This window comes from Emydura macquarii, unplaced genomic scaffold (genome assembly GCF_026122565.2).
Source record: "Emydura macquarii macquarii isolate MOO-44397 ecotype Brisbane River unplaced genomic scaffold, CSIRO-AGI_Emac_v2 contig_2097, whole genome shotgun sequence".
NCBI classification, from domain to species: domain Eukaryota; kingdom Metazoa; phylum Chordata; order Testudines; family Chelidae; genus Emydura; species Emydura macquarii.
In genome coordinates, this window is record NW_027132234.1 from 9,019 (window position 1) to 36,186 (window position 27,168).

General features: G+C 47.0%; 2 protein-coding genes across 2 annotated transcripts; both read right to left on the bottom strand.

Annotated features, from left to right (window-relative positions):
* Window positions 1-6,442: 6,442 nt before the first annotated feature.
* On the bottom strand, window positions 6,443-7,378 carry LOC137160015 (olfactory receptor 51G2-like). Its single transcript, XM_067558475.1, has one exon. It carries the CDS (start codon window positions 7,376-7,378, stop codon window positions 6,443-6,445), a length of 936 nt encoding a protein of 311 aa, XP_067414576.1.
* Window positions 7,379-25,567: 18,189 nt separating this feature from the next.
* LOC137160014 (olfactory receptor 51G2-like) lies at window positions 25,568-26,503 on the bottom strand. Its single transcript, XM_067558473.1, has one exon. The coding sequence runs from the start codon at window positions 26,501-26,503 to the stop codon at window positions 25,568-25,570; it is 936 nt and encodes a 311-aa protein (XP_067414574.1).
* Window positions 26,504-27,168: the final 665 nt, after the last annotated feature.

The window sequence follows — 27,168 nt, forward strand, 5'->3', positions numbered from 1 at the left end:
CGGGACAGAGCTGCAGGATGCCCTTTAACTGCGAGGAGCATCTACAGAGCAGAAATGCTGGAGACCTCATCCAGTCAGGAAAGAAAATTATTCCGAGAGTGTTATGTGCCCTGTTACCACAAAGCAACACAGCTCTGAATTCCAGCGTTCACAGTCCAGTCAGAGAATAAAAAAATTGAAAATGGATTTGATGGTGAAATTTCCAGGAGCAAATATAGCTGAGATGATTTGGGAACTACTCATTGATATTCTATGGGCTCTGCTGCAACCCAGAGCATCCTGCACCTCTGGAAATAGACCCCCAGATCTTTAAGAAATCCTGACTCAGGGCATCGAGGTTTTCACGCTCCAAGCACCCTTTGAATCTAGGTTTTCTGTGTACCTGTAATGATCCCCCAAGGACCATGGGCCCATTAAATGGAGGGTTCTGCAGCTACCTAGTGCTGCCTGTCCTCCAGCCCCTGTCATTGACTCACACCCACAGTTTGGAGAATCTATATTGGACCCAAACAACTCCCACCCCCGATCAGCTAACCTTTGTGATATTGGAAACTTGGATCCAGAGCCTCAGTCTGTCTCCAGCACTGGAGCGGGTCTACTTGTTCCTGGACCGGGTGGGGAATCCCGGTCAGACTCAGGGGCTGCCCAGCAACACACTCCAGATCCTTCGCTCTCTGACAGCACATCCCGATTCCCCCTCTGAATGCAGAGCCGTGGGAGGAGCCAGGACCCCTCGTAAAAGGATATTGTGCTAATGACAGTCCTCATCACCAAGGGGTGTTGGAAAGACATCAGGTTCTCCAAGTAATGCCCCAAATCAGCCTTAGAGGACACACAGAGCTGACATCTATCAAAGGCACTCAGCTATGACCCCAATTACCGTAGCATGCGAGCTCCTCACAACCTTTAACCTTTTTACAACACCCCTGTGCAGTCAGGAAGTGCTATTTACAACACTGTACAAATTCATAAATACATACAGCCCACGCCCAGACAGTAGCATTGTGAGCCTCTCGTCTGAGAGCCTGTCTGGCACCGGCCAGAGAACGCCCCCATTGCCCTGACCATCCCTGGAGCCTTTCTCTGAACTTGGGCAAGTCAGAATTCATGTTTCTTGAATATCAGTGACAAGAATTTCACTCAGTTTTCCAAAGGAGGGCTTGCCAGTGCCTTGTATAATGCTAGGAGCTCCATCCCATTGGACACTCACAGACATCCTGGCACTGACTAATACACCCAGCTCTTTCTTCTCTTATGTCATTTCCAACTAACCCTGGCTATATAAAAAGAGGTGTAGGGAATAGAAGTAGGGAGGTGATTTTACTTCTGTAGATGGCATTCGTGAAACCAGTGCTGGAATTCTGCATTTTGGTCTGATGCGCAAAAATTAAAAATATGGAAAAATTGAAGAGGGTGTAGATAGAGCCACAGTATGTTTAAAGAGCTGAAGAAAATGATGTACAGTGAGAGTCTTCAAGAGCTGAACCTGCTTAGCTTCTCCAAAGGAAGACTGAGCACTGACTTGAATACAGTGAACAAGCATCTCCACAGGGACGAAATACAAGTCATTGGGCTCCTACTAGGAGAAAATCTGTAGGCTTTGAAATACAGGAGATCAGACTAGATGGTCTCATGGTCCCTTCTGGTCTTAAATTCTAAAAATCTATGAGTCATTGTCTTGAGCGGATCGATACCTGAGGTAGAATTTTAAAAAGTTGCTACTCTGAATGCTTATATGCACTAAACAGGAAGATAGGCTGACCAAGAAGGATCGGGATTGTCACGGTAAAAGCAGAACATATGGCCTCTTTATCCTCTATAGATTTTCCTGTCTTGTGGTGGAATCTCACAATTGTCCTATTCTTAGAGCTGGGCACAACACCTCGTCTATGTCAAATGCTTATCACGATGCAGGTCCAACTGGACACCTGAGCCTCTTGCCTTCGAGTGCTTACCTCGAGTACACTTACCTCGGCAATTTGGCGGCAGTCGACCGGAATTACACAAAGTAGGAAAAAAATTGCCTAATTCCCATCAACTTCTGTGCTTCTCTTCTGCATGCTGTCTTCACTGCACTGCACTATACCACTTAAGAAGGTGGTCCTGGTACAACTACTGGATCCAGATAAGTTGATCTGATGGCAGCGACTTTGCCGCCATCAGTGTAGACATGGCTTCAGACTCGTTTATCAGTGTCTCTGAGAAAGCGACATCCCATTTGCATACCCTTTTCTTGAGGAAGCAGCCTTTTTTCAAAGCCTCCCTATGTGAGCCTGGACAAGTCGCCATCGTGCTCATCTCTGTCTGTGTTTCTTGCCTAACGGGTGAAGATGACTTCCGCCCTGAGACTGCTTTCTCCCAGCCAGGTCATTTAAAATGACGCCCTGTGGTCATTGCTCCATTGTCTGGCAGTTAGTCCAAATTGCTTGAGAACACCAGTCTGGTGCGTGGCCTGAAAATCTTTGCTGTCTTGTGAGACTCAAACCCTTCATTCAGAGATCCAGCACCTAAACCTCACTTTGTGGAGCACATCAACAGTCACCCCTGAGCACCGCCACATCTGCTCAGACGCCCAGGGGCTGGAGTCACTGGGATTCCCAGAGACCAGCTGTCACAGGAGGGTGTGGTAAGGCTGTGGCCTCTGACAGCCAAATGTCAGGGACGTTGCTCTTTGGATCCCTGGCAGACCTGATCGTAGGGGTTCTCCTGGCCCCCTCTGAGCACCTTGAATGTATTTATCCACACACCACATCTGTGTGGCAGGGCAGAGCAGGGATATTATCCGGTTGTGCAGAGGTTCAGAGACAGTCGGCGGCTTGTCCATGTTGTCAAAGGGCAAGGGAATGAAATCCCAACTCTACTGGCACGCAGAGCAGAGCCCAAACCACAGGACCAGCCTCCCAGCTGGAACAGCTGGATTCTCGCTATCCCAGAGCTGCCCTTGTGATGTGGAGAGAGGGAATAGCAAAGAGGCAGTTACAGGGGTTGGATTCTTTGGCCTGTTCCCCACCATCCCTCTGTAAAATGCATCCCTTTGCACTAGGTAGCATTTGTGCCCATTTTGCACAGGTTTAAAAGGCAACAGAAGGGGGGAGCTGTGGAAGAGTCAGGCCCACCATCCAATGGGATTCTGCATCCCAGCTAAATGGGAAAAACAATGCAAGGTTTTCCACAGATGTTAATGCTGGATGGCTACTGGTTGCCATAGACAGAGCCCAGCTGCTGAGCGCCTCACACTATTCAACTGCACTGACTTGTTTCAAACTCATGTGCAGAAATTGTGAGTGCAGTTAAACAGCTGCCACAGGCTTCCCACCCAGAAGTGTCTGCATATAGAGAGGCAGTGTGACCTAGTGGATAGAGCAGTGGACAAGTCCATGGCTTCTAATCCCAGCTCTGCCGCTGACCTCTCACTTTACTTCCCTCTAACTCAGTTTCCTTATGATGTATCTCTTTACTAATGATTCCCAACATTCTGTTAGCTATATTGCCTCTTGCTGCACACTGAGCAGGGGCTTTCAGGAAACTTTCTACAATGGCTCCAAGATCTCTTGCCTGAGTGTTAACAGCTAATTTAGACCCCATCATTTTATATGGAGAATTGGGAATATGTTCTGCAATGTGCATCACTTTGAATTTATCAACATTCAATGTCAGCTGCCATTTTGTTGCCCAGTCACCCAGTTTTGTGAGATCCCTTTGTAACACTTCACGGTCTGCTTTGGATTTAACTATCTTGTGTAATTTTGTGTCGTGTTTTGTAACATCCTTTTTCCAGATCAGTTATGAATACATTGAACTATACTGGTCCCTGTACAGACCGCGGGGACACCATTATTTACCTGTCTCCATTCTCAGAACTGACTGTTTATTCCTACCCTTTGCTTGCTAACTTTTAGCTAGTTACTGGTACAGGAGAGGACCATCCCTCTTATCCCATGACAGTTTACTTTGCTTAAAGCCTTTCGTGAGGAACCTTGTCAAAGGCTTTCTGAAAATCTAAGTACACTGTATCACCTTTGTGCACATGCTTGTTGACCCCCCACAGAGAATTCGGATAGATTAGTGAGGCATGATTTCACTTTTAGAAAAGCCATGTTGACTCTTCCCAAGAAATTATGTTCATCTACGAGTGTAAAATTTCTCTTCTTTACTACAGTTTCAACCGATTTGTCTGGTAATGAAGTTAGGTTTACCGATCTGTAATCGTGCATTTTTAAAAAATTGGTGTCACATTAGCTATCGCCCAGTCATCTGGTATAGAAGCTGATTTAAATGGTATGTTACTACCAGAGTTAGTATTTCTGCAATTTCACATTTGAGGCCCTTCAGAAATCTTGGGTGAATCCCATCTGGTCCTGGTGACTTATTACTGTTCAGTTTATCAATCTCCTGATGATCTGTGCTATATAAGAACTAGGTTTTATTATTAAGGCTTGGCTGAGGAATTCCCCTACAGCCAACTACTGCGTCCCATCTCACAGCAGGCCCATCAGCTTTGGCATGGTTTGGTTGATGATAATTGGCTCACATACCAGATCCAAGTACCTATTTTAGCCTGTAAGTGCCCAAGGATCATGTCCTGCTTTGTGCGCGTCACATCCCCAGGCACACTCCCGGCCGTGAAAAGAACTGAAAAATAATAATAAATTCTGCTTTAAACCTACATCCCAGGACAAACGAGTGAGTTTGATCACTTAATATTTTATTTAAACTATGCATAATTAACGCGTGGAAATGCCGGCCACCAGGTGCTGTTGTTTAGGAGATTATGAGGATTCAGCAAAGGGACTGGATGTTTTTACGTGTGACAGGACCACGCACAGCTGTGTGCAACAGAAGCAGAAAAGTTAGAAGAGTTTTCCTCTCTTTCAGTTCCCAATCGTGACCATCTTCTCCTCATCTGTGGCTGGGAAAAGGATGGAGGCTCTTGTTCGTATGGCTCGGTACCAGGATTTAGGCAACCCACATTTAATTCTGAGCTCTGGCACAGACTCTGGCTGGATTCTCTCTTGCTCCAGAGCTGCCCCCTGCGCTGGAGGAGCGAGGATAGCCAGAAGGCAGTTACAGGGGTTTGATTCTCTGACCTCTTCCCCACCAGCCTCAGTGGAGTGTAGAGCAGCCTGGGGACTGAGCTGACACCCGCCTGTTTGCAACAGCTTCCCAGAAAACAACACACTGTGGTCAAGTCCCTGTGGATGGGTGCCACACCAGCGTGTCCACTGAGGTACCCTGCAGGTCCCTGCCCCTCCCTCTAAGGTCCTTGCAGTGACTTACTCTCACCCTGGAAGACTGAAAACAAGATCCCCCTGTGTGGGGTCATATTTCTTCTCCAAAACACAGGCTCTCTTAGCCTGCGCCCAACCCTCCTCCATTATCCAGGAGCCCCCCAACCCTTCTTGCTGGGGTCTGCGTTGGTTCTGGCTCACCGCAGCTTTCCTGGATCCTCACCAGCTGGCCCCCTCGGTAGCTCAGTCCCTCCCCCCCAGGCTCAGTGAGGGCAGCTGTCCTTCCCCTGCTGCTGTCACCATGTTCTGAGCAAAGAGGCAGCCAATTCTGTCTTCTACGGCTCCTGGGGGTGGCAGGGAGTGAGGGGAGCCAGTCCCTGCCCTGCACTACAAGGCCCCAGTCTCAGACCCTTAAAGAAGCAGTAGGCTGGGACTTCCCAAAGCATGAACAATTCCCCAGCTGGGACCATCTTCCTCTCTCTCTCCGTAGCTGCCTCTGCCAGGCCTGGTCACCTTCTAAAGTCCCAGGACTAAGCTAGGAGCTGGGGAGCTGAGGCCCATTTCCAGCCCTTTCCATAGCTGGGGCAGCACAAATGTAGAGGATGGGGAGGGAATCTGGGCCTGAGTCTCTTGTCAGAGCCGTCCATGAGGTCGAGGAGTTGCCCGAATGGCTTCTCTTAAGGCTGCAGCTTTAATCCTGGGTGAGGGTGCAGGGAATGTTGGGCGGTAATGCCCCTAGAATAGTTCTGGTCACAGTTGGTGCTGCTCACATGGATCACGCAGCAGCCAGAGTGCTCAGGAAGGGCCAGGACTGCAACTTCAAAACGGCTCTACAGCTTTTCCCATGGCCCCTGGGTGTTTAACCAGACACGGGACAGGGACAGGTCATGGACAATGGAACAAAACATCCACGTTCCTTCTGTGTACTGACTGTATCCACAGCAATTCTGAGCTGTGAGCAGACACCCATACAGCTCTTTATGCGATAAAATCCCACCCATCCCCTGGCTCTACATAAACACAGAGTCTTTGTAAACACTGCTGCCTGCCTCGGTCCTGTTCCCTCAGTGTGTTGTCCTTCCTTAGCAGTTGGTGACAGGGATCAGTAGCTCATGTCCTCTCATGTCTTCTGGAAGTCTCTAGGATGGAAAAGATGGCTTGTGATTTTCATGTCCCGCATCATCAGCCCTGGATCCAGATGATGAACTGACTCCTTACTTGACAAACACCCTGATGATCCTTGCACGAATGGCTTTGGTTTTCACACTGTACACAATTGGGTTCATCAAAGGTGGGACCAGCAAGTAGACATCACCCATGACAGTCTGAACCAAGGGAGAAAAGTTCTTCACGAATCTGTGTATCACAGACAAACCAAACTCTGGCATGTAGAAAAGCAGGACAACACAGACGTGGGAGACGCAGGTGTTCAGGGACTTCAGGTGCTCTGAATGGGACGCGATGCTCAGCACTGCTTTGAGGATCATCACATAAGATAGGAGGATGAGCAGGACGTCTAACCCCAGTGAAGCGAGTGTTGCAAAGAAGCTGTAGATGCTGTGGGCTCTGATATCCGAACAAGCCATCTTCATGACTTCCTGGTTCAGGCAGTAGGAATGGGAAAGGACATTGTCATGACAGTATCGGTAGTGTTTCAGGAGAATGGGGAGTGGGAGTATAATGCCCATCCCTCTTAGCAGAGACACCAGTCCCATCTTGGCTATTCTGGGTGGCGTTAAGATGGAATCATATCTCAGCGGGTTACAGATCGCAACAAAGCGGTCAAAGGCCATCGACAAGAGCACAGAGGATTCAATTAAAGTAAGCAAGTGAATGAAGAACAGCTGGGCAAAACAGGCATCGAAGCTGATCTCCCTAGCGTTAAACCAGAATATGCTCAGTATGGTTGGCAGGGTGGATAGCGATATGCCAAGGTCTGTGATGGCCAACATCGAAAGGAAAATGTACATGGGCTCATGGAGGGTCGGATCTGTTTTTATAATGAACAGAATGACTGAATTTCCTAATATGGAAATAACGTACATTAAGCAGAAGGGGATAGAAATCCAGACACGGATGTTTTCCTGCCCAGGTATTCCGGTGAGAAGGATCACTGCAGGTTGGAATTTGGTGTCATTGACAGCTAGCATGATGCACTTAGCAGCCCTGAAGAATTTTGAACTTTACTTCCTGAAAGGAAAAGTAACAGGACACTAGATGATATTGAACGAGAAATCATTCTGCTCTCAGTGCAAGTCTAGAGACTTCTAGGGGCTCAAGGAAGATCAGCAAAAACATAGCCTTGGATTTACACTTATGGTTATTTGTTCTATTCATTCCATTGAATCACCTGCCATTGTTAAATGTTGGAAGAGAGGATACTGGGCTAGCTAGACCATTGGTCTGATCAGGTATGGAAGATAGGCATGATCGATAGGAAGATAGGCATTACCAAACAGCATCAGACCTATAGTCCATCTAGCCCAGGATCCAGTGCCCAGTGCCAGATGCTTCCGAGGAAGGTAGAAGAAGCCCTGCAGTAGATAGACAGCTGTGAGATAACCTACTCCCAGGGAAAGATTCCTCCTGACTTAGACATATTTGATGGTGCAAATCAGAAAGGTTAATAAAACTCCCAGTCTTTTTTTAAAAAAAATACCCACTTCTGTAATTGAATTTTCTGTTTCCCCATGTAGACATCCATTCCCTCTTTGAATCCTATTACAGATTTGACCCCATTGATATCTTGTGGCTATGAGTTCCGTAGCCTCCTTCAGCACTGTGTGATTCTGCAATTCTGACCTTCCCACAAACACCCTCTCTGGCCCTCCACTTCTGAGTGTGGCCCATTGTATAATGTTTTTACACTAGAGACATGCATAGTGAAAATGATCATTATATTTTTCTGTCTTGCATTTATATTATTTAGAAAAGTGTTTCAATGACTCATATATTTTATTTATTTTTTCTTTTCTCAAGAACCCAAATTACGCCACTGCCTCTTTCCAGGTCATCAGATAATTTCTTAGGGCCAGATTCTGCATTCAGGAACATTGAATGGAACAGTGTCACAACAGGTTTACATGTGTATTCGATCAGAACCGGCCTCTCTTAACTTTCATTCAACAAACGCTCCCCCAAGAATCCCTGCAGGAGAAACTGAATGCTCTGCCTGGCCAGTGTTGATTAGATCCAGAGAGGTCGATCATCCCACAGGCTTCTCTTTAGCCTCAGGACCCCCATACTCTCCCAGTGAAAGGGTTCTGTAGATATCTGGCAAGTTACAAGCTAACACAGACAGTTCCTTCAGCGGGATGGGAGAGGGACTGATGTCCCAAATAGTGAATAGTGCAAACACTAGTTTTGCACTAATGTCCAGTTGAGTTGCAAATTACTTCAGCCACGCTCGTGTAACAGGTGACGGGTGTAAATTACGTACAGCCACTATTATAATCTGTTCTCCTTCACCTCGTGTCTATGCTTCACTGAAACACAGACAGCAGTGCTGGTGTCTCATGACTTTTTGGAAAGTCTGGCACAAATGGAGCAGAGTTATTGTGTGCACGATTCTGAATGTAAGTGCTAGAAACAGCTTCTGGTCAGTTAGCAGGAGACTGTATCATACAACTGCTCACTGAACAAAGAGTTAATAGCAAAAAACCCATTGCACAGTGTATTTGGAATACCTCTGAAATACTATCTACAGCTAAAGTCATTAAGTAGTAAAGTTACCCCTGCTCCTTCCTGAACAGATTCCAACACGTCTGTGGCTGGCTTTCCATAGACATGCATGGAATGAAAGTTTGGTTTGTAATAATTGTATGGTAATGAAAATTTTGGCACAACATTTATACATCTATTCTTTACCACACACATGTAAACCCATTCTTTCCCCTCTGATCTTCTTTCAGAGATGATTTCTCTCATTAGAGGGGGACCAAAACTGTACTTTGTGTCATCTGGATTTTTACAAGAAGTTGAAGAGGTTGCAGCCTCTTAGCCCTCATTCAATTGCTTGTGAGGAAAAAAAAACTCTGGGGAATCCTTTGCAGCTAGTCCCTCCTCTATCCTTGGGTTAGTAGCTGACAGGTTCTCCTCAGGTTCTGTGATGTCAGGCTGCAGCCTTTATCCAGAGCTGTACAGGTTTTGGGATCAGCCTACATAATATTCAGTCCCTGGGCTCTCACTCTGCAGTACAGTGGTTTTCAACTGTTTGCAGACCCCTACCAAATTTCTAATGAAGCTGTGAATACCTTTGGAAATCTAACAGTCTGCAAACCGGTAGGGATCCGTTTACCATAGATTGAAAACCACTGGTCTAGTACAGAGTAACCCCAGCACCTGTTATTTAGCTACAATGGAGGTTTGCGGGAAGTCGATTTCAAAGTGAAAGGCATGAGTATTCAAGCCCAGTTGACCCACAGCTAGAAGCAGCTCAGGGCCCAGTCTGACGATGGGAGAATGGTGGGATTCCAACCCAGGAGAGGGAAAGGGAGGAGGCTGACATCTGGCACTCTGAGACCAGAGAGGGGGTAGAGATGCAAGTAAATGGAGTTGCTGATTATATTCCCTGGAGAAAATAAACCTGAGGTGGTTTGGGAACAACTCACTGATATTGCATTGGCTCTTCTCTGACCCAGAGCACACGGCACCTCTGGAAATGGGACCCATTCAGAAATCCTGACTAAGGTCACTGGGATTTTCACACACTGAGCTCACTTTGAATCTGGGGTTTCTGTGCACCTGGAATGATCCTGCATTGACCACGGGCACAAGAAGTGGAGGGTCCCCCAGCTACCTAGTGCTGTCTCCTCTCCAGTCCCTCTCACTGAGTCACACCCACAGCTCAACAGAGTCAGCTGCCGCTGCACAGAACATCTGCCCATCTCAACAGCTGGCAGCCTTTACCCTTCCCTTGGTGTTTGAAAGATTTAAAGACAGAGAAACCTGCCAACATACCCAATGCCTGCGAGGTGGGGAGCAGCTGCCATCAGAGATCTGCACCCTAACGGAGAATGAGTCATTGCAGGCCTTGCACGAGCAGCAGGCAGTGTCTGCTCAGACAGGCTGCAACTGTCCTTATGAAGCATGTTTGCCCATTTCTTCAGGGGCCACTTGGCCACCTGGAACCCTCAGCTGATTGGTTCAGTGTGTGCCAGCTTTAACCTCAGCATGGCCAATGGCAAACTGCAGGAAGCCCAGTCACAGGGGATGCTCAGTGATGCCAACGAACTGGACAGCAGCACCAGCCCTTCCGCAGGCTCTATTCCTGCAATCCAGGCTGTCAGTGCTGTGCATATGGCTCAGAGGAGTCACAGGGTTCCCTTGAGGGCGGCCGACTGGTACCGATGATGCTGTTACAGCTGCAATCTTGCTGCAGTACGGTAAATCAGACAAATAATAGTTATGTAGGGTCAGATTTCTCCCCGCCAACCCCTTTCCTACTTTCCCATTTCCCAGAATGCAGGCTGAGGAAGGAAGATTCCACACTGCTCCTACCTGGAAATTTCCCTCAGATTGTTCCAGTTCTGGATGTGCCTTCCCTTCTCTCTGAGGAATAAAGGGTAGGACCCAGCATCCATGGATCCCCAAAGTTACTCACTGATCTCAGAGATCCCCTGATAGGTAGTCCCTCCCACCCACAATCTCTGTGCCTCCACAACTGATCTAGGATCCTCTCCAGGCCCCTGGGAGCACAGGTTCATCGGAGATGTGCTACTGGAGCCTGTCACAGTAGCCAATGCCCATGGGATGTGCTGAAGGGGCTGTTGTAGGGATGAAGGAGGCTGCATGGAGATCTGAAGGCTGGATATAGTAGCTGGTGAGGTATAGACTGGGCAGGAGGTTTTGACCTTTCCAAACCCAGAATGCAGCCATTGACTCAGTCAGTGCAACCTTCATTTATGAGAAGAGGGAAACGAAAAGCCTCCAATTTCTCTTGGGGATCCAGGCAGCTACAGCTGGGCAGGGCCATGGCAACTGAAACTTCAGCAGGAAATGAGCAGATTTCTGTGGAAAGCAACACCCAAAAATGGATAAAAAGGAAATATTTTACAGTGGGTTGAAATTTTTCGTGGGGTAAAATCCTCTGTTTTCCAGACCAGCTTTGCTCAAACAATGAGCCTCTCTCACTCGTGTTACCGGACCAAACACCTCTGGTAACCACAGCTGGGTATCGTAATGGCAGAGCCCTTCTCTGCTGGCCTCATGGAGGAACAGTCAGGCCAAACTGCAGTGGTGTTCCAACCCATGCGCCCACTGGCAACTTCGTTAACCAATTCAAACTTGGCCTGCTGGCTTTCCTGAGCTTTAATGATACAAACAGTGCTACAATTCCTGAGGACAGAAGACAGGTACAATGAGCATAGAAGGATCGCCAGCCAGACATAGGCTGCTTTTAGACCTGGAACTACAACCAAGATGAAGGTGGAAGCACTGAAATTGCTGCTGTAGGAAGCTGACGTGTGAGGTGTGATGTTATTTTCCAGCTGCCTTTACAGAAGCCTGCAATGAAAACTATTCTAGTTATCGGTATCACACTGAGTGTTATCAGAATTAGTCCCTCCGTGTCTCTAGGGGGTGTATAGTCAGCAAATATATCCCAGTACAGTGCATCAGTACTGACAGCTGTAGGCCCTCATATTGGAATATCAGGTAATAGGTCTGAAGCTTGCAAAAGCTCATTAGGGGATAGAGGACACATTCCTTTTTCGCTTCTACGCTGCCAAGAAAACTATTGGCATTACTCAAGACAGGAAATCTGAGACACCGAAGAGTCAAGCCTACCATTTTCCATTGGCCAGTGATTTGTGGGAAGCCTCCACATTCAATGATATTAAGGCCAGAAAGGTCCATCACAATCATCTATACTGAGTTGTGCAAGCCACAGGCCAGAGAGTTTTACTCAGGGAATTCTGGGGCTGAGCCTAGTGCCTTATGGCTCAACTAGAGCAGATCTTTTAATCTAGGTCTGCCATTGAAAAATTATGGGCACACCCAGAAATATCATGGGATAGCTTTAAAATAACCAGCTTTCAAAATATACTATTTTGGGGTTCTTTTTCACACACCTCTGGTTTCTGAGTCACCTGCATTGTGTTTTCTTGTTTTCTGCAACTAATTTTTAAAAAAATCTTTTAAAATAAATTTGAAAGCTATGTAGGTTCTGGATCCCATAAATAGGGGCATTAAGAAAAACAGAAAATATTTTGCTTTATTTCCAGCTTCCTGCCATTAGATTGTTATAACTTTCTCTGCTAGATTGAATCACGTGCCTTCTATGAAGAAGTGACTGGTTCTGCGGAAGTGGGGAAAGCGGTGGACATGATATACCTTGACTTTAGCAAAGCTTTTAACACAGTCTTCCACAGTATTCTTATCAGCAAGTTAAAGAAGTATGGATACGGAGCTGGCTAGATCATCAATGGCTAGTGATCAGTGGCTCGATCTCTAGCAGGAAACTGGTCACAAGCAGAGTGCCCAAGGAGTTGGTCCTGGGCCAGTTTTGTTCAACATCTTCATTAATGATCTAGAGGACGGGGTACTTTGAAATCCTCAGCAAGTTTGCAGATGACACTAATGTCGGCGGAGAGGTAGATACAGTGGAGGGCAGAGATAGGTTATAGATTGACCTAGACAAATTGGAGTATTGGGCCAAAAGAAAACTGATGAGGTTCAACAAGGACAAGTGCAGAGTCCTCCACTTAGGACAGAGGAATCCCATGCACATCTACAGACTGGGGACTGACGAGCAAGGCAGCAGCTCTGCAGAAAAGAACTGGGGGTTACAGTGGATAAAAAGCTGGATAGGAGTCAGTAGTGTGCCCTGGTTGCCAAGAAGTCTAACAGCATATTGGGCTGCTTTAGTAGGAGTATTGCCAGGAGGTCGAGGAAAGTGATTATTCCTCTCTATTCTGCATCGGTGAGGCCGCATTTGGAGTATTGTGTTCAGTTTTGGTGTCCCCACTACAAAAAGGATGTGGATAAGGTGGAGAGAGTCCAGCAGAGGGCAATAAAAATGATTAGGGGGCTGGAGCACAAGACTTATAAGCATAGGCTGAGGGAACTAGGCTTATTTAGTCTGCAAAAGAGAAGAATGAGGGGGGATTTGATAGCAGCCTTTAACTTCCTGAAGGAAGATTCCAGGGAGGATGGAGCTAGGCTGTTCTCAATGGTAGTAGATGAAAGAACAAGGAGCAACGGTCTGAAGTTGCAGTTGGGGAGGTTTAGGTTGAATATTAGAAAAAATGTTTTTCACTAGGAGGGCAGCGAAGCACCAGAATGGGTTAGTTTGTGAGGTGGGGGAATCTCCATCTTTAGAGGTTGTTAAACTGCAGCTTGACAACACCCTGGCTGGGATGATTAAGCTGAGGTTAGTCTTGCGTTGAGCAGGGGGTTGGACAAGATGACCTCCTGAGGTCCCTTCAACTCTAATATTCTATTATTCTATTATTCTATACTCCCGGCTGATGAGCCCCATGCTGAATCCCTGAGACCACAATGTGCAAGTAGACAGGCTCTTGTGCATCCTTATTTCAAACGTAGGATTTCCACACCGAGTAAGAAGCCCTCCCATCTGCTAGCCTCTAGGACAGAAGGCAATATAGATTGTCCCAGCTTAATCATAAACCCTCTGGGTGCAATATCCTGCCATGGGGAAGCGCAGCTTCCTGAGCCCTCTTTAGAGATCAGCATGTGTCCCGAAGCCTGTGGACTGCTGCCCTTTGTCTCTTTATCCCAGCTAGAGTAACTGCACAGGCTATGTTTACTGTGGGGAGGATGGAGGGAGATTTTCAGAGTAGAGTAAGGTGCCCATGGTCCATCCACATTCAAAGAACTTCTTCGTGAAGCTAAGCTGGTCACCTGCCACATATGCTATTCTCTCTGCACATCAGTATTGATAGTTCCTGTGCCCTGAGTATGATTTCTTTAAAATACAGCCAGCTCTCTTGGACTACTTTCCCCCACATATGAGCCTCCCAGGGGATCCCACTCATCAGCTCCCTGAGGGAGTCAAAGTCTGCTTTTCTGAAGTCCAGGGTCCGTATCCTGCTGTTCTCCTTTCTTCCTTTTCTCAGGATCCTGAACTTGTCCATCTCAGTGTCACTGTTTCCCAGCTTATCATTCACTTTTAGTTCTCCTATCAATTCTTTCTGGTTTGTCACATGTTTTTTGACCACCAAAAAGAATCCTGATAGATTAGTCAGGCATTATTTTCCTTTACATAAACCATGTTGAGTCATCCCCAATAAATCATGTTCATCTATGTGTCTGATAATTATGTTCTTTAATATAGTTTCAACCAATTTGCATTGTACTGAAGTTGGGCTTATTGTCCTGTAATTGCCAGGCTTGCCTGGGGAGCCTTTTTAAAAAATTGGCATCACGTTAGCTATCCCCCACTCACTTGGTATAGAAGCTGATTTAAATGATGAGTTACGTTCCACAGTTAGTAGTTTTGCAACTTCACTTTTGAGTTCCTTCTGAACTCTTTGGTGAATGCCATGTGGTCCATTACTGTGAGTAATGGAAAGAGTACTTTGCACTACTATCCAGCTGAGTGTGCAAGTTATTCAGCCATGTTTGTTTAAAAACCACTAATTCTCATTACCTACAACCACTAATACATTGGTTCTCAAACTGAAGGTTGCCACCTGATTTTGCAGCGGGTGACTGCTATGTTAAATCCTTGTAAAGTACTTGTTATTCAGAGAGAAATCAGTATGGAACACAGAGAGATGTAAACCCATGAAATGTCTTTATTGAACTAATACTAAAACCAGCCAGGACTGACTGAACTATCCCCTTAACAGTATAACTCTATTGCTATGGCAACAAGCTAAGCTCTGTTGCTATGGCAACCTAGGCAAGACACAAAATACACAAATACATTCCTCTCCCTTTTAATGAAAAAGTCCATTTAACAGAACAATCACTAAACTGGGGAATTACGATAGACTGCCCCAGTTCCCGGCTAAACCCCGGGAATTATTCTGTCCTGTAATGTGAGTTTGCCCTAGCTGAAGATCCAGCTGTTGAGGACAGGGCCACCACATGAGAGGGAGAAAGGGTACACTTTACAGGAGCCCAGAGCCCCTGGGGTGCTTGGCCCAGGCTGAACCCCTATTATCCAGAAAAATGCCATGTGGTCCATTACGGTCAGTAATGGAAAGAGTAATTTTTTTTTTGGCTCAGCCATGTTTGAGATTACCTACAACCACTAATACATTGGTTCTCAAACTGAAGGTTGCCACCTGATTTTGTGGGGGGGTGACTGCTATGTTAAATCCTTATAAAATACTTGTCATTCAGAGAGAAATCAGTATGGAACACAGAGAGATGTAAACCCATGAAATGTCTTTATTGAACTAATACTAAAACCAACCAGGACTGACTGAACTATCCCCTAATAGTATAACTCTATTGCTATGGCAACAAGCTAAACTCTGTTGCTATGGCAACCTAGGCAAGATACAAAATACACAATATATTCCTCTCCCTTTTAATGAAAACGTCCATTTAACAGAACAATCACTAACTGGGGAATTACGATGGACTGCCCCAGTTCCCGGCTAAACCCCGGGGATTATTCTGCCCTGTAATGTGAGTTTGCCCTAGCTAAAAATCCATCTGTTGAGGACAGGGCCACCACATGAGAGGGAGAAAGGGTACACTTTACAGGGCGCAGAGACCCTGGGGTGCTTGGCCCAGGCTGCAACCCCCATTACCATGCGGAACAATTTTTTTGGCTCATGAGATTGTATGTATGGGATGTATGGGATATGTGTGTGGAAGTGGGCCCAGGTTACAAGTTTGTACTGGGCCTGAAAAAATTATTCTTGTGTCCTGGTTGAGGAGGCCTTCTCTCTCTACGTGGATTACAGCGGAGTTCCGGTATTCTTGCAGAGGAAGGTGTTATCGGTGCGGGTCTAACAATGGGCTTGGGACTCGTAGCTGGAACAGGTGAGGATGTTGTAGCTGCTTAAACAGGGGAGGGGGCTGTATCTGCTGCAGAGGTGGATGGAGAAGGGTAGTCAGGATCGAGTGACTCTTGACTCGATAACTCACCTGTAATGGTGAAGTCAGGCAGTTCAAGTGGAGATGTGTCCTTGGGACATGTATGACCTGGCAAAAACTGATCTGCATGCCACGGCCAGGTGAGATCCTCTGCAGTCAGACCCATTTAGCTCCAGAAGCACAGTTCTCAGCTAGGACAGGCTGTCCAGGACTAAAGGTTCAGTCTTTTGCTCTGTGTGCACGTCTGATGACTTGGTTTTGCTGTTGACTTTGCACAACTTGTCGTGCTTTGGCGGGTTTCAGCAGATCAAAGCAAGTGTGCAGCTGTCATCCCATTATTAGAAAGGCCGGGGACACTTTGGTCGTAGCACAAGGTGTGCTTCTGTAGGATAGTAAGAAGGTGTCCAGATGCTTTTGAATGGACAAATGTCCCCTTGTAGATCTTAAAGCTTGTTTCATGGTCTGCACAAAACTTTCAGCTAATCCATTGGTGGATGGATGATACGGTGCTGAAGTGATGTGATGTATCTCATTTCTGTCATAACATTTTCAAACTCCTGAGAGACGAACTGCAGTCCGTTGTTGCTCACAAGTTGTTCTGGCAGAAGGAAATGACTAAAGATTTCACTCAGTTTCTGTATAGTACTTTCAGCAGTAGTGGACGGCATTACAGAGACCGTTCATCCTTTGGCCTGATATTGCTCTGCACACAACACCAGGTTAACAGTGACCTTAAAATCCCTACAAATCTGAATGGAGCCATCTTTCTTCAGTACTGGAATGATTGGGGTTGCCTATTAGCTGTGGGTAATTGGTAGTAGGACTCCATTTTTGACCAGATGCTCCAGGTCCGCTTCAACCTTTGGCCTGATGGCATATGACACAGCTCTGGCTGTCAGGCTTAATGTTCAATTTCACAGTGATTCCCTTCATACTTCCCAAGCCCTCTCCATAAACAGCAGCAGGTTTCTTTAATACAGCTGTCAGACCTGCTGCTTCTTTAGCCATCCAGTGCACTTCTGCTCAGTTCAGCTGGATCTTCCTAAGCCATGACTTCCCATTAAGGCTGGGTAATTGCCTTCCACCACAAACAGTGGTAATTTAGCAGTCTGTCCATTGAGCTCCACCTTAACATCATTGGACCCAACATGGGTAGAGCTTCTCCAGGTTTCATCTTCAGAACATTTTTTGTTGGCTTAAGTGCGAGATGTTTTAACTTCCCCTTATACACAGTGTCTGAGACCAGTGAAATCGCTGCACCAGTGTCCAGTTCCATGCGTACAGGTTTACCTTCCAACAGCAGGGTTATTCAGTATTCATGTGAGCCAACTGCCATGGACAAGACATAGAGTGGAACTTCTTTTGACTGGATGACATCTTGATCATCCTGAGTCTGCTCTGCCACATGCAGATTTTTCGTTTTGGTCCGGCAGGCAGCAGGCTTCTTTTTCTTTGGTTTGCCTGTTCTGTTTGGCTCTTCTTTCTTTTGATTGCAGGCACGCTCAGTGTGTCCTTTTTCCCCACATTGTCGATACACTACGTTTTTACACCAGCATTCTGATGCATAGTGACCAGGCTTTCCACAGTGATAGCATTCCCGGCTCCCCACTGTCTTGTGAATAGCTCCATAGAAATTGCAATTCCAATTTCAATGGCCTTCTGCCAGGTGTGCTGAGCCTCTGTCAATAGGTGCTTCTGTATTGCTTCATTCTGCAGACCACACACTAACCTCTCATGTAGGGTGTCAGTTAACACATCATTAAATTCATAGTGCTCAGCAAGCTTCCTCAGAGCTGCTACAAATTGCACAATTGTTTCACCTTCTTCTTGATTCCTTTTGTGAAACCTAAATCTCTCTGCAATTACCAGCGGTTCTGGAGACAAATGTGCCTCCAGGATTTTCACAATGTCACTGTAAGATTTTGTCTCTGGCTCATCAGGGTGCACTAAGCTGCACAATAAAGTCTAGGTTTTAGCTCCTACGACACTTCAGAAAATGGGCACCTGCTTTCCATCTGTAATTTCATTTGCAATAAGAAAAAGCTGAAAACACTCCATATATGAGTTCCATTCCTCTAGAGTCTCATCAAAAGATTCCTTGGGCCCCATAACTGTAGCCATTGCTGCCACTCTTTTTTTTTTCTTTTCTTTCTCTTGTGTTTTCGTGTCTTTTATCCATGTGTGTTGGGGTCGTTCACATGCAATTGCCAGTGATTTCCATTCACTAGCACTGCCTTTGTTTCTTCCCCCTTCCCAGTCTGTCTGCTTCACTTCGGTCAGAACAAAGAAGAGCCTGTTTTAGTTTCAGTTTGAATCTCAGTGTAAACAGGCCAGCCCCCAAAACAGCAAAACACTTTTTTCTTACATTGACTTTTACTTCTTTGCTGGTGCAGCACAGGTCGATGCCATTCTCCATCACCACTTTTGTTATGTTGACTCCTTGGAAAGTACTTCTATTCACAGAGAAATCAGCACGGAACACAGAGAGATGCAAACCCATGAAATGTCTTTATTGAACTAATACTAAAACCAAAGAGGACTGGCTGAGCTATCCCCTCATAGTCTAACTCTATTGCAATGGCAACAAGCTAAGCTCTGTTGCTCCAGCAACCTAGGCAAGAAGACAAGGCACAAAATACACAACAGTAGAAGATTCACGTGTACCTGTCTAGTCCCCTCTGCTTCGGTTTTCCTAGTTATGCTAAGTTTTTGCAAAGGCCTGAAAATGGCTAAAAGCAGCAAGCAGAATAATTGCAGTCCATTCCAAAAATTGGCAGTGGCTTGGACAGCTGGCTGGTTCCTGAAATGGCCCTAAACATGAGCACATGAAGAAATGTCCTCATTTGCCCAGCTTTAACACATTGTTACACCCCCTGAATCATGCCTGTCTTCATAGACTCCTAGAAGATGAGGGTTGGAACGGACCTCAGGAGGTATCTAGTCCAACCCCTGCTCAAACAGGGCCAACCCCAACTAAAGCATCCCAGCCAGGGCTTTTTTCAAGCCACACCTTAAAAACCTTTAAGGATGGAGATTCCATCACCTCCCTAGATAACCCATTCCAGTGCTTCACCACCATCCTAAGGGAAAACGTTTTCCTAATATCCAACCTAGACCTCTCCCACTGCAACTTGAGACCATTCCTCCTACTTCTGACATCTTCGCTGTGTCAAAAAAATCTTTAGAGTCTCTTGCGACTGACGGATCACTCATAACAAGATCCTTGAGAAAACCGGCCTACAGTGTATGCAGGAAAACTGGACGCTTGTGGGCTTCGCTGGCTGGGACACATGAAGTGCATGCCTCAAGCTCATCTGCCAAAGGTTGTGCTCTATGGCCAACTCAAGGACTACCCACGAGCCAGAGGAAGGCCAAAGCTCCAATACAGCGACAAGGTCAAAAAGGGTCTTAAGAAATTCAGCTTTCCCCTGATGACGGGGAGAGCCCTGCCCACAACCTCTCAGTCTGGAGAAGCTGGGTGAAGCCCGTTGCAGTCGTCGCAGAGAGTCATCAGAAAGCCCAGACTGAGGCCCATAGGTGAGCCAGGAAGCAGAATGTGCCCCAACCTCTAGCTCATTAGAGAACCTGTAGCCACTGTGGTAAAAAGTCTGCCGCTCACACATTGGTCTCTTCTCCCACACTAGGCCAAGCATCACTGACTTACTTTGTCATGTTTCCTTTCATCTGCCAGGATGCTGGATGGCCATATGAACAGGGGCAGCACAGGAAGATAGCAGCCCTTCTATTCAATTCAGTACGTTAAGAGTGAAATAAATTATGTTTTAGGCCAACATTTTCTAAATGGATTTCAGGTACCCAACATGAGACACTGTAAAGAGGCAAGCCTTGCAAAAGTCCTGAGGATTCACTCACTGAAAATCAGGTGCCTTTAATGAGTTTAATTCACACGAAGCCACATCCTCAGTCAGCGTGAATAGGAGTAGCCTCTTTGGCATTGTGGACGTGCCCCTGGAACCGGGGAGCAGCGTCCGGGTCTGGCTCCCTCTCTGGGTCCTCCTCAGAGGGGGACCAGCCCTCCCGGCTACCCCTCACTGGGAGCCGCCTTGCGCCTCTCTTAAGGTACGCAGTCTGTGGCCAGGCCCTCAGGCAGGGCTGGCGAGGCAAGCAGTCTAAAGGCCAGGCCCTCAGGCAGGGCTGGCGAGGCAATCAGTCTAAAGGCCAGGACCTCAGGCAGGGCTGGCGAGGCAAGCAGTCTAAAGGCCAGGCCCTCAGGCAGGGCTGGCAAGGCAAGCAGTCTAAAGGCCAGGCCCTCAGGTAGGGCTGGCAGGTGAGCAAGCCGCTCTCGAGAACGGCACGGCGGGGAAGGCTTCCTCACGGAGGATGGGAGGGGGAGGTGGACGCAGGCCCGCCCGTCTCCACTGCGTCCCAGCCCAGGGCCATGATAGCGGCAACAGCGTTTGCCACTGGGTCGGCAGGGCTCAAATCACAACACGCCGCCCAGGTTGCCCCTGACTCAGCCACTATCGTGCGGCTATCCCTGGGCTTCTTCCTCCCCGAAACCCCCGGTACCTGCCTCCTCTGGGTCACTGGGGTTCAGTAGACCGGCTAGGCCCTCCTCGTCCACGGGTGGCAGCTCCGGGAGCTCCATGGGCTCGTCCTCGAAGGGTAGCTCCTCCAGGTCCTGCGGTCCCCAGGCCTCAGGCAGGGCCGGTAGGTCCTCGGGGTCCCAGGCTCGGCATGGCTCGGGCAGATCTGCCTCCAGCTCCCAGGCCCTGGGTGTTTCCAAGGGGTGCTCTTCAGGCCCGTAGTCCTCGGGGAGCCCTGACGGGCCTTCTTCTGGTTCCCAGACCGTGGGGGTCTCCGATGGTCCCTCCGACTCCCAGGCTGTAGGGTACCTGGGGAAGGCCTCGGTCGATCCCCGGGCTGGGTTTAAGGCCGGCCACTCCCTCTCAGCCTGACTCCCCGGCCCGGCCTTGGCTAGGCGCTTCGGAGGAGGCACATCCTTCCCCTTCAGCCGACTCTCGCTAACTGAGCTCACCGGCCTGGTTCTTAAAGGCCTAGCTCCACCCCCCCTGCTTCCGATCAGGTGGGGCCACTGGGGCCTTTAAAGGCCCAGACCCGCCCCCTTGCTTCCGGTAAGGTGCTTCCCTGGGGCAGGCCTCTGTCAGCCAGGGTGGGTCTGGCTCCCTCTCTGGGTCCTCCTCAGAGGGGGACCAGCCCTCCTGGCTACAGGCATCAATGGAAGGACTTCAATTTCCACCATCAGAGGATACGGGCCATTGACATCTAACAGAGGCATGAAGCTGTACTACAGCGTTTTTGGCAGTGTTTATGGCCTCTGGTTCTATACGGTGAAGAATGTTTTTATTTCAGGATTCTGACACCGATAGGAAGGTTACCGGGACATTATGTCGACAGTCAATAATAGCATCTTCAGCCATCAGATATTCATCCACATAGGTGCCCTTGAGATGTGGGAGCAGAACTCCTGGATGGCTTTCCCACTGTGTGTCCCATACGTCCTGACAGTGGTAGGGAACGGTAACTATCCTCTTTGTCATGAGGACAGAGCAAAGTCTCCATCTGTCCTTGTACATTATCCTTTTTTTACTAGCCCTCAACAATCTGCGCCTACATTGCCAACAATGCTGAGTGGCATGTATAGGCTTAATGACAGGGAAATTGCTTTTGACGCCTGCATCATCCAGATATTCTTTATCCATACCTTTGGATGAATGGCCTTTGATGGTTTAATTGCAGTATATGATCTTCTGAGAGAGACCTCGCTACTCCCCAGTTCGGTAATAAGGAAAATAGGAGTAGCAATTTTATTCATGGGCATCTGTATAGTCTTCCAACTCCTCTTCCTTATTAAATGCTTCCCCCTCTGCACATCCAGTATGCTCTCCCACTCGTATGGCTTGCATGAGGAGGCGATGAAACTGGCTTGTACAGACAAGAGGGTCAACAGCTTACATGGCTTTATTATAGTCATTTGCACATTAAAGTTGGATGCCAGGATCATTCTTCTGTTTTCCATTCTGATCCTAGAGACAGCAATGAATCTTGCATCCCAGAAGAGCATTTCAGGCCTTGGATACCTGTGTATCCCATAATTGCCCCAACCCAAACCGTTCCATAGATGGATATGCAAAATTCTCCTTCCAAAGAACATCCAGTCATAACACTGCTTTCAAAGGAGAGATTGACCAGAATCTACAAAGAGAAATTCTCCCTTTCCCTTGAGAACAAACCATTCACTGTCTCAAAGCATTTCTCCATTTGTAGTTGTTTTCTTATATTTACTAGATTTTTTTTCTGTGTTCTGTTGTCAATATACCTTTCAGAAAGCATTTTCCCAGATAATTTTTGACAGTTATTGAACACCCAAAGTGAGATTGTGTTTGGATCCAGCATTTTGGTTCACACTGTTAGAGAGATGGGGGCCAGATGTAGGTGTGCATTCAGAAGACACCAAAGTTTGAGGATGATCAGACCTGGAGTTTCCATCTGGCCTCTCTTCTCAAATACTTTCCAAATCAGAACTATGTAATAAGATTTGTTCAGAGGCCTAATTTCATTTTGGCCAGGTTGAGAACATTGCACTGATAGAATTTAAGGAAGTCATTGTGGAATCAGTGCTCCTTTCCCATTTCCTTGCTGTTGTTGCTGGGACACTGAACATGATTGATTGAAAATCATGCTCTAAATATGAAGGCAGTTCTGCTTTTCCCAAGGCAATGTTGAATGTAATATCAACAGCTGTAAAGATCCCTTCAGAGCAGCTACTGAAAGACATGAAGTGGGGCTTGATCCTCGACTAATTATCACGTATCATTATATATACAGCCGTAGCACCAACTAGCTGTGCTCATGGACCAGGACCCCATTGTGTGAGGCACCGCACAAACAGCGCAAAAACACAATCCTTCCCCCAAAGACTTTGGAATCTCTACACACAGAGTTCCCATTGCCTTCAGTGGTGTCACATGAGGGGTAGATTTAGCCCATTGGGCCCTATACTCTCACCCCAGTGAAAATTGGGAAATAACCCCACTGAACTCAAAGGAGCAAATTCTGCTGTCGGTGACACCAGTGCAAATCCAGAGTCACTGCATTCATTTCAGTAGCATTACACTTGACTTACCCTGGGGTAAAGGAGATCACAGTCAGGCCCAAATTACACTTTGAATCTCATGTGCATGCATGGGAGACTGCTTTGCTTACACCCAGTAGGGGCAGAGGGGAGTTACTCAAAGAGAGGAGGAGGGTACAAAATGAGAAACAATACATTTTTCATTACCTCTGTCCTCCAATCTCTCTACTGAACCAAGGTTGCTTGAAAGACTTTGACCCAAATTCAGTGGTTACGATAAAGCAATGGAACAAGTTTATTGACAATAGCAAGAAGGATTTAAAGTGATCACAAGTCATGAGATATAAATGTCAATATTGATTGCTTCAAATCTTATTTCACTTGGTAAAGTTTAGGAGTAAGACGGTGTGTTTATTTTTAATTTGTTTCACAAACAGTTTTTCTCACCCCATTTTATGTTGAAGGCAGTTCACAGTTCTTCATACACAGGATGGATTTCCTTCCCAGCCTGGGACCAATCTCCACAGTTCAAAGTGTGTGGGAAACTCTGCTTGAAACAGCAAAGCTGGTGCATAATTATTGTCCTTTGCTGGAAAAACGGATTTACATGAGCTTGCTTTGTACAGTGAACAGACAGGACAGTACAAGATACACATTTCTGGGGTGCAAGGCTGAGCATAGAGAAGTGGCAGGTGTTGCCCTGTGTCTAGTTCATGAGGGGCTGGGAGAGCATTCACGCAACGTTGCAAGCTGAGGGCTATGAGTGACCAGAGCCTGGCAGGTTGTGTTGCTCATCAGCAAAGCAGTGCAAAAGCCACCCTGAGGTGGAGAATGAAGGGGGCACAGCAATTCAAAGAGTCCCGATTATACCCTGCGGTATATCACACTGCGCTATAAAGACACCCCCTCACACACACACACACACAGATACGCACAGTCAAACCAAGGCCCCTTAGCCTGCAAGCACTGGGCCCAGCTCTAGTGAGGGGGTGCCCAGGCAGGGGCTCCCACCATGTGCCAGACTCCAGCTGCTTGTCCCGGCTGGGCTAGGGAGGGGCAGGACTTCCTCTTTCCCTGCATGGGGCTGATCCTGGGGCCAGGTCAGATCCATTTCCGGGAATCTCCCCTGCCTGAAAAAAGTTCCACCCCTGGTTCCTGACCCCATCTTCCCAGACTGCAGGACAGTGGTCACTGTACAGGGAGCTCCCTTCACCTAATGAGCCATTTTCCTTAAGGACAACCCAGCATATCGTTAACACCCTTTGCACAAGGTGGGGTGGTAACCGGGGGGGGGGGGGGGGGGTTAAAGCAAATTTTGGGGTGCCTATATCCCCTTCATGTCCTCTAAGCGCCAAGCCTAACTGATTTTTTGGTCCAGTCTGAAAAATTTCTAGTGACTCGATTTCAGGTTTGGTGAAAGGAGGGATTTGAATCTGGGCTGTCCCACAACCCACATGAGTACTCTAATCACTGACCTAAAGATTATGCTGGGTGACGAGAGACAGCCCACCACCTTCTTCCTCATCTCTGATCATTTTTGTGAAAGGCCAAAACTATTTTGTCAAATTTGCAAATCGTTTCAAGTCAGCTGAACCTGCATTTTCCAGCAAATGAACAATATGTCTGGAAAATTTCACCTAGCTTTGGTGTAAACCTGGTTCTTTCTTCAGAGAGGTCTAAATGGACTTAAAACACAGAGGAGAAGTTGCTTAAGAGTTGTTCCAGTTGCTGGAAGATGTTTCTAAACTCTCATCAGACAATGGAAATAAATGCAATTTGCAGTGTAACTATTCCTAGATTTTAAGGCCAGAAGAGAACACTATGATTATCTAGTCTCACCTTCTGTATCACACAGTCCCTAGAAACTCACCCAGCAATTTCAACATCAAATGCAATCTTTTGGCTGAACTAGGAACACCCACAGCTGTGTGCAAGAGGAGCACAAAAAGGAGAAGATTTTTCATCACTTTCAGTTCTAGGTCGTGACCCTGTGGTCCTATCCTGTGGCTGGGAAAAGGAAGGAGGGTCTTGTGGGTAAGGTAGGGCACCAGGATTTAGGCAACGAACAAAAAATGCCAAACTCTGGCACAGACTCCCTGTGTGAGCTGGGACCTTGAACCGCAGAGCAGTGCACAAACCATAAGACTAGCCGCCCAGTGTGGATTCTCGCTGTCCCAGAGCTTCCCCCTGCACAGTGGAGACTGGGGATAGCATGAAGCCAGTTACAGACATTTCATTCTAGGGACTTGCGTGATGAACTGACCCTTCACTTGATGAATACCCTCATTATCCTCACACGAATTGCTTCTGTTTTCACGCTGTACACAATTGGGTTCATCAGGGGTGGGACCAGCATATAGACGTTGCCCAGGACAATTGGCAATATCGGAGAAAAGTTCTTCACGAATCTATATATCACAGATAAGGCAATATGTGGTGTGTAGAAGAGAAGGACGACGCAAACATGGGAGACGCAGGTATTTAGGACCTTGAGGCGCTTCACGTGGCATGCAATATTCAGCACTGATTTAAAGATCATCACATAGGATAGGAGGATGAACAGCAAGTCCAACCCTCGTGAAGAGACTGTTATAAAGAAACCATAGATGATGTTGACGCTGATATCTGAACAAGCCATTGTCATAACGTCCGAATGCAGGCAGTAGGACTGGGAGAGGATGCTATCCTTGCAGTATCGATGCTGTTTCAGGAGAATGGGGACAGGTAATATTAGGACAACCCCTCTTAGCAGAGACACCAGTCCCATCTTGGCTATTCTTGGTGGGCTTAAGATGGAAGCATATCTCAGCGGATTACAGATCGCAACAAAACGGTCAAAGGCCATGGACAAGAGCACAGATGATTCAATTAACGTAAGCGAGTGGATGAAGAACACCTGGGCAAAACAGGCATCGTGGCTGATCTCCCTCGAGTGAAACCAGTATATGCCCAGTGTTGTTGGTAAGGTGGATAACGATAAGCCAAGGTCTGTAACAGCCAGCATGGAAAGGAAAATGTACATGGGCTCATGGAGGGATGGATCTGTTTTTATAATGAACAGAATGACTGAATTTCCTAATATGGAAATAACATACATTAAGCAGAAAGGGATGAAAATCCAGACATGGACGTCTTCCAGCCCAGGTATGCCGTTGAGAAGGAAGACTGCAGGTTGGAATTTGGTGTCATTGACAGCTGACATGATATACTGTGTGGGTCCAAGGAGTTTTGAACTTTACTTCCTGAAAGGAAAAGTAACAGGAGACTAGGTAATATTGAAGGAAACATCATTCTGCTCTCAGTGCATGTCTAGAGTCTTTCAGAAGGTCAAGGAAGATCAACAAAAACATACTCTTGGATTGACACATAATGATTACCTGTTCTGTTTATTCCCTCAGAAGCATCTGGCATTGGCCCTCAGGAAGACAGGATACTGGGCTTCATGGACCATTGGTCTGACCCTGTGTGGCCATTCCTGTATTCTCACGTACACCACCGATAGGGAATGCCAGACTGGATCAGACCTGTAGTACATTTAGCCCCTTTTTCTGTGGCTAGGAATAGAAGTTTCGGAGGAAGGTAGAAGAAGCCGTACAATAGCCAGTTGTGGGATAACCTGCTCCCAGGGGGAAATTCCTCCTGACACAGACATATTTTATGGTGTAAATCAGGAAGGTTTATGACCCTCTCAAGCCATTTGAAAAACACCTTACTACTGTAATTGGATTTTCTGCTTCCCTAGATCAACCTCCACTCCCTCTTTGAATCCTACTAACCTCTTGGTCCCATTGATATCTTGTGGCCATATGTTCCATAGCCCGCTTTAGCACTGTGTGATTTTAGAATTGTGATCTTGTGAGCGCATGG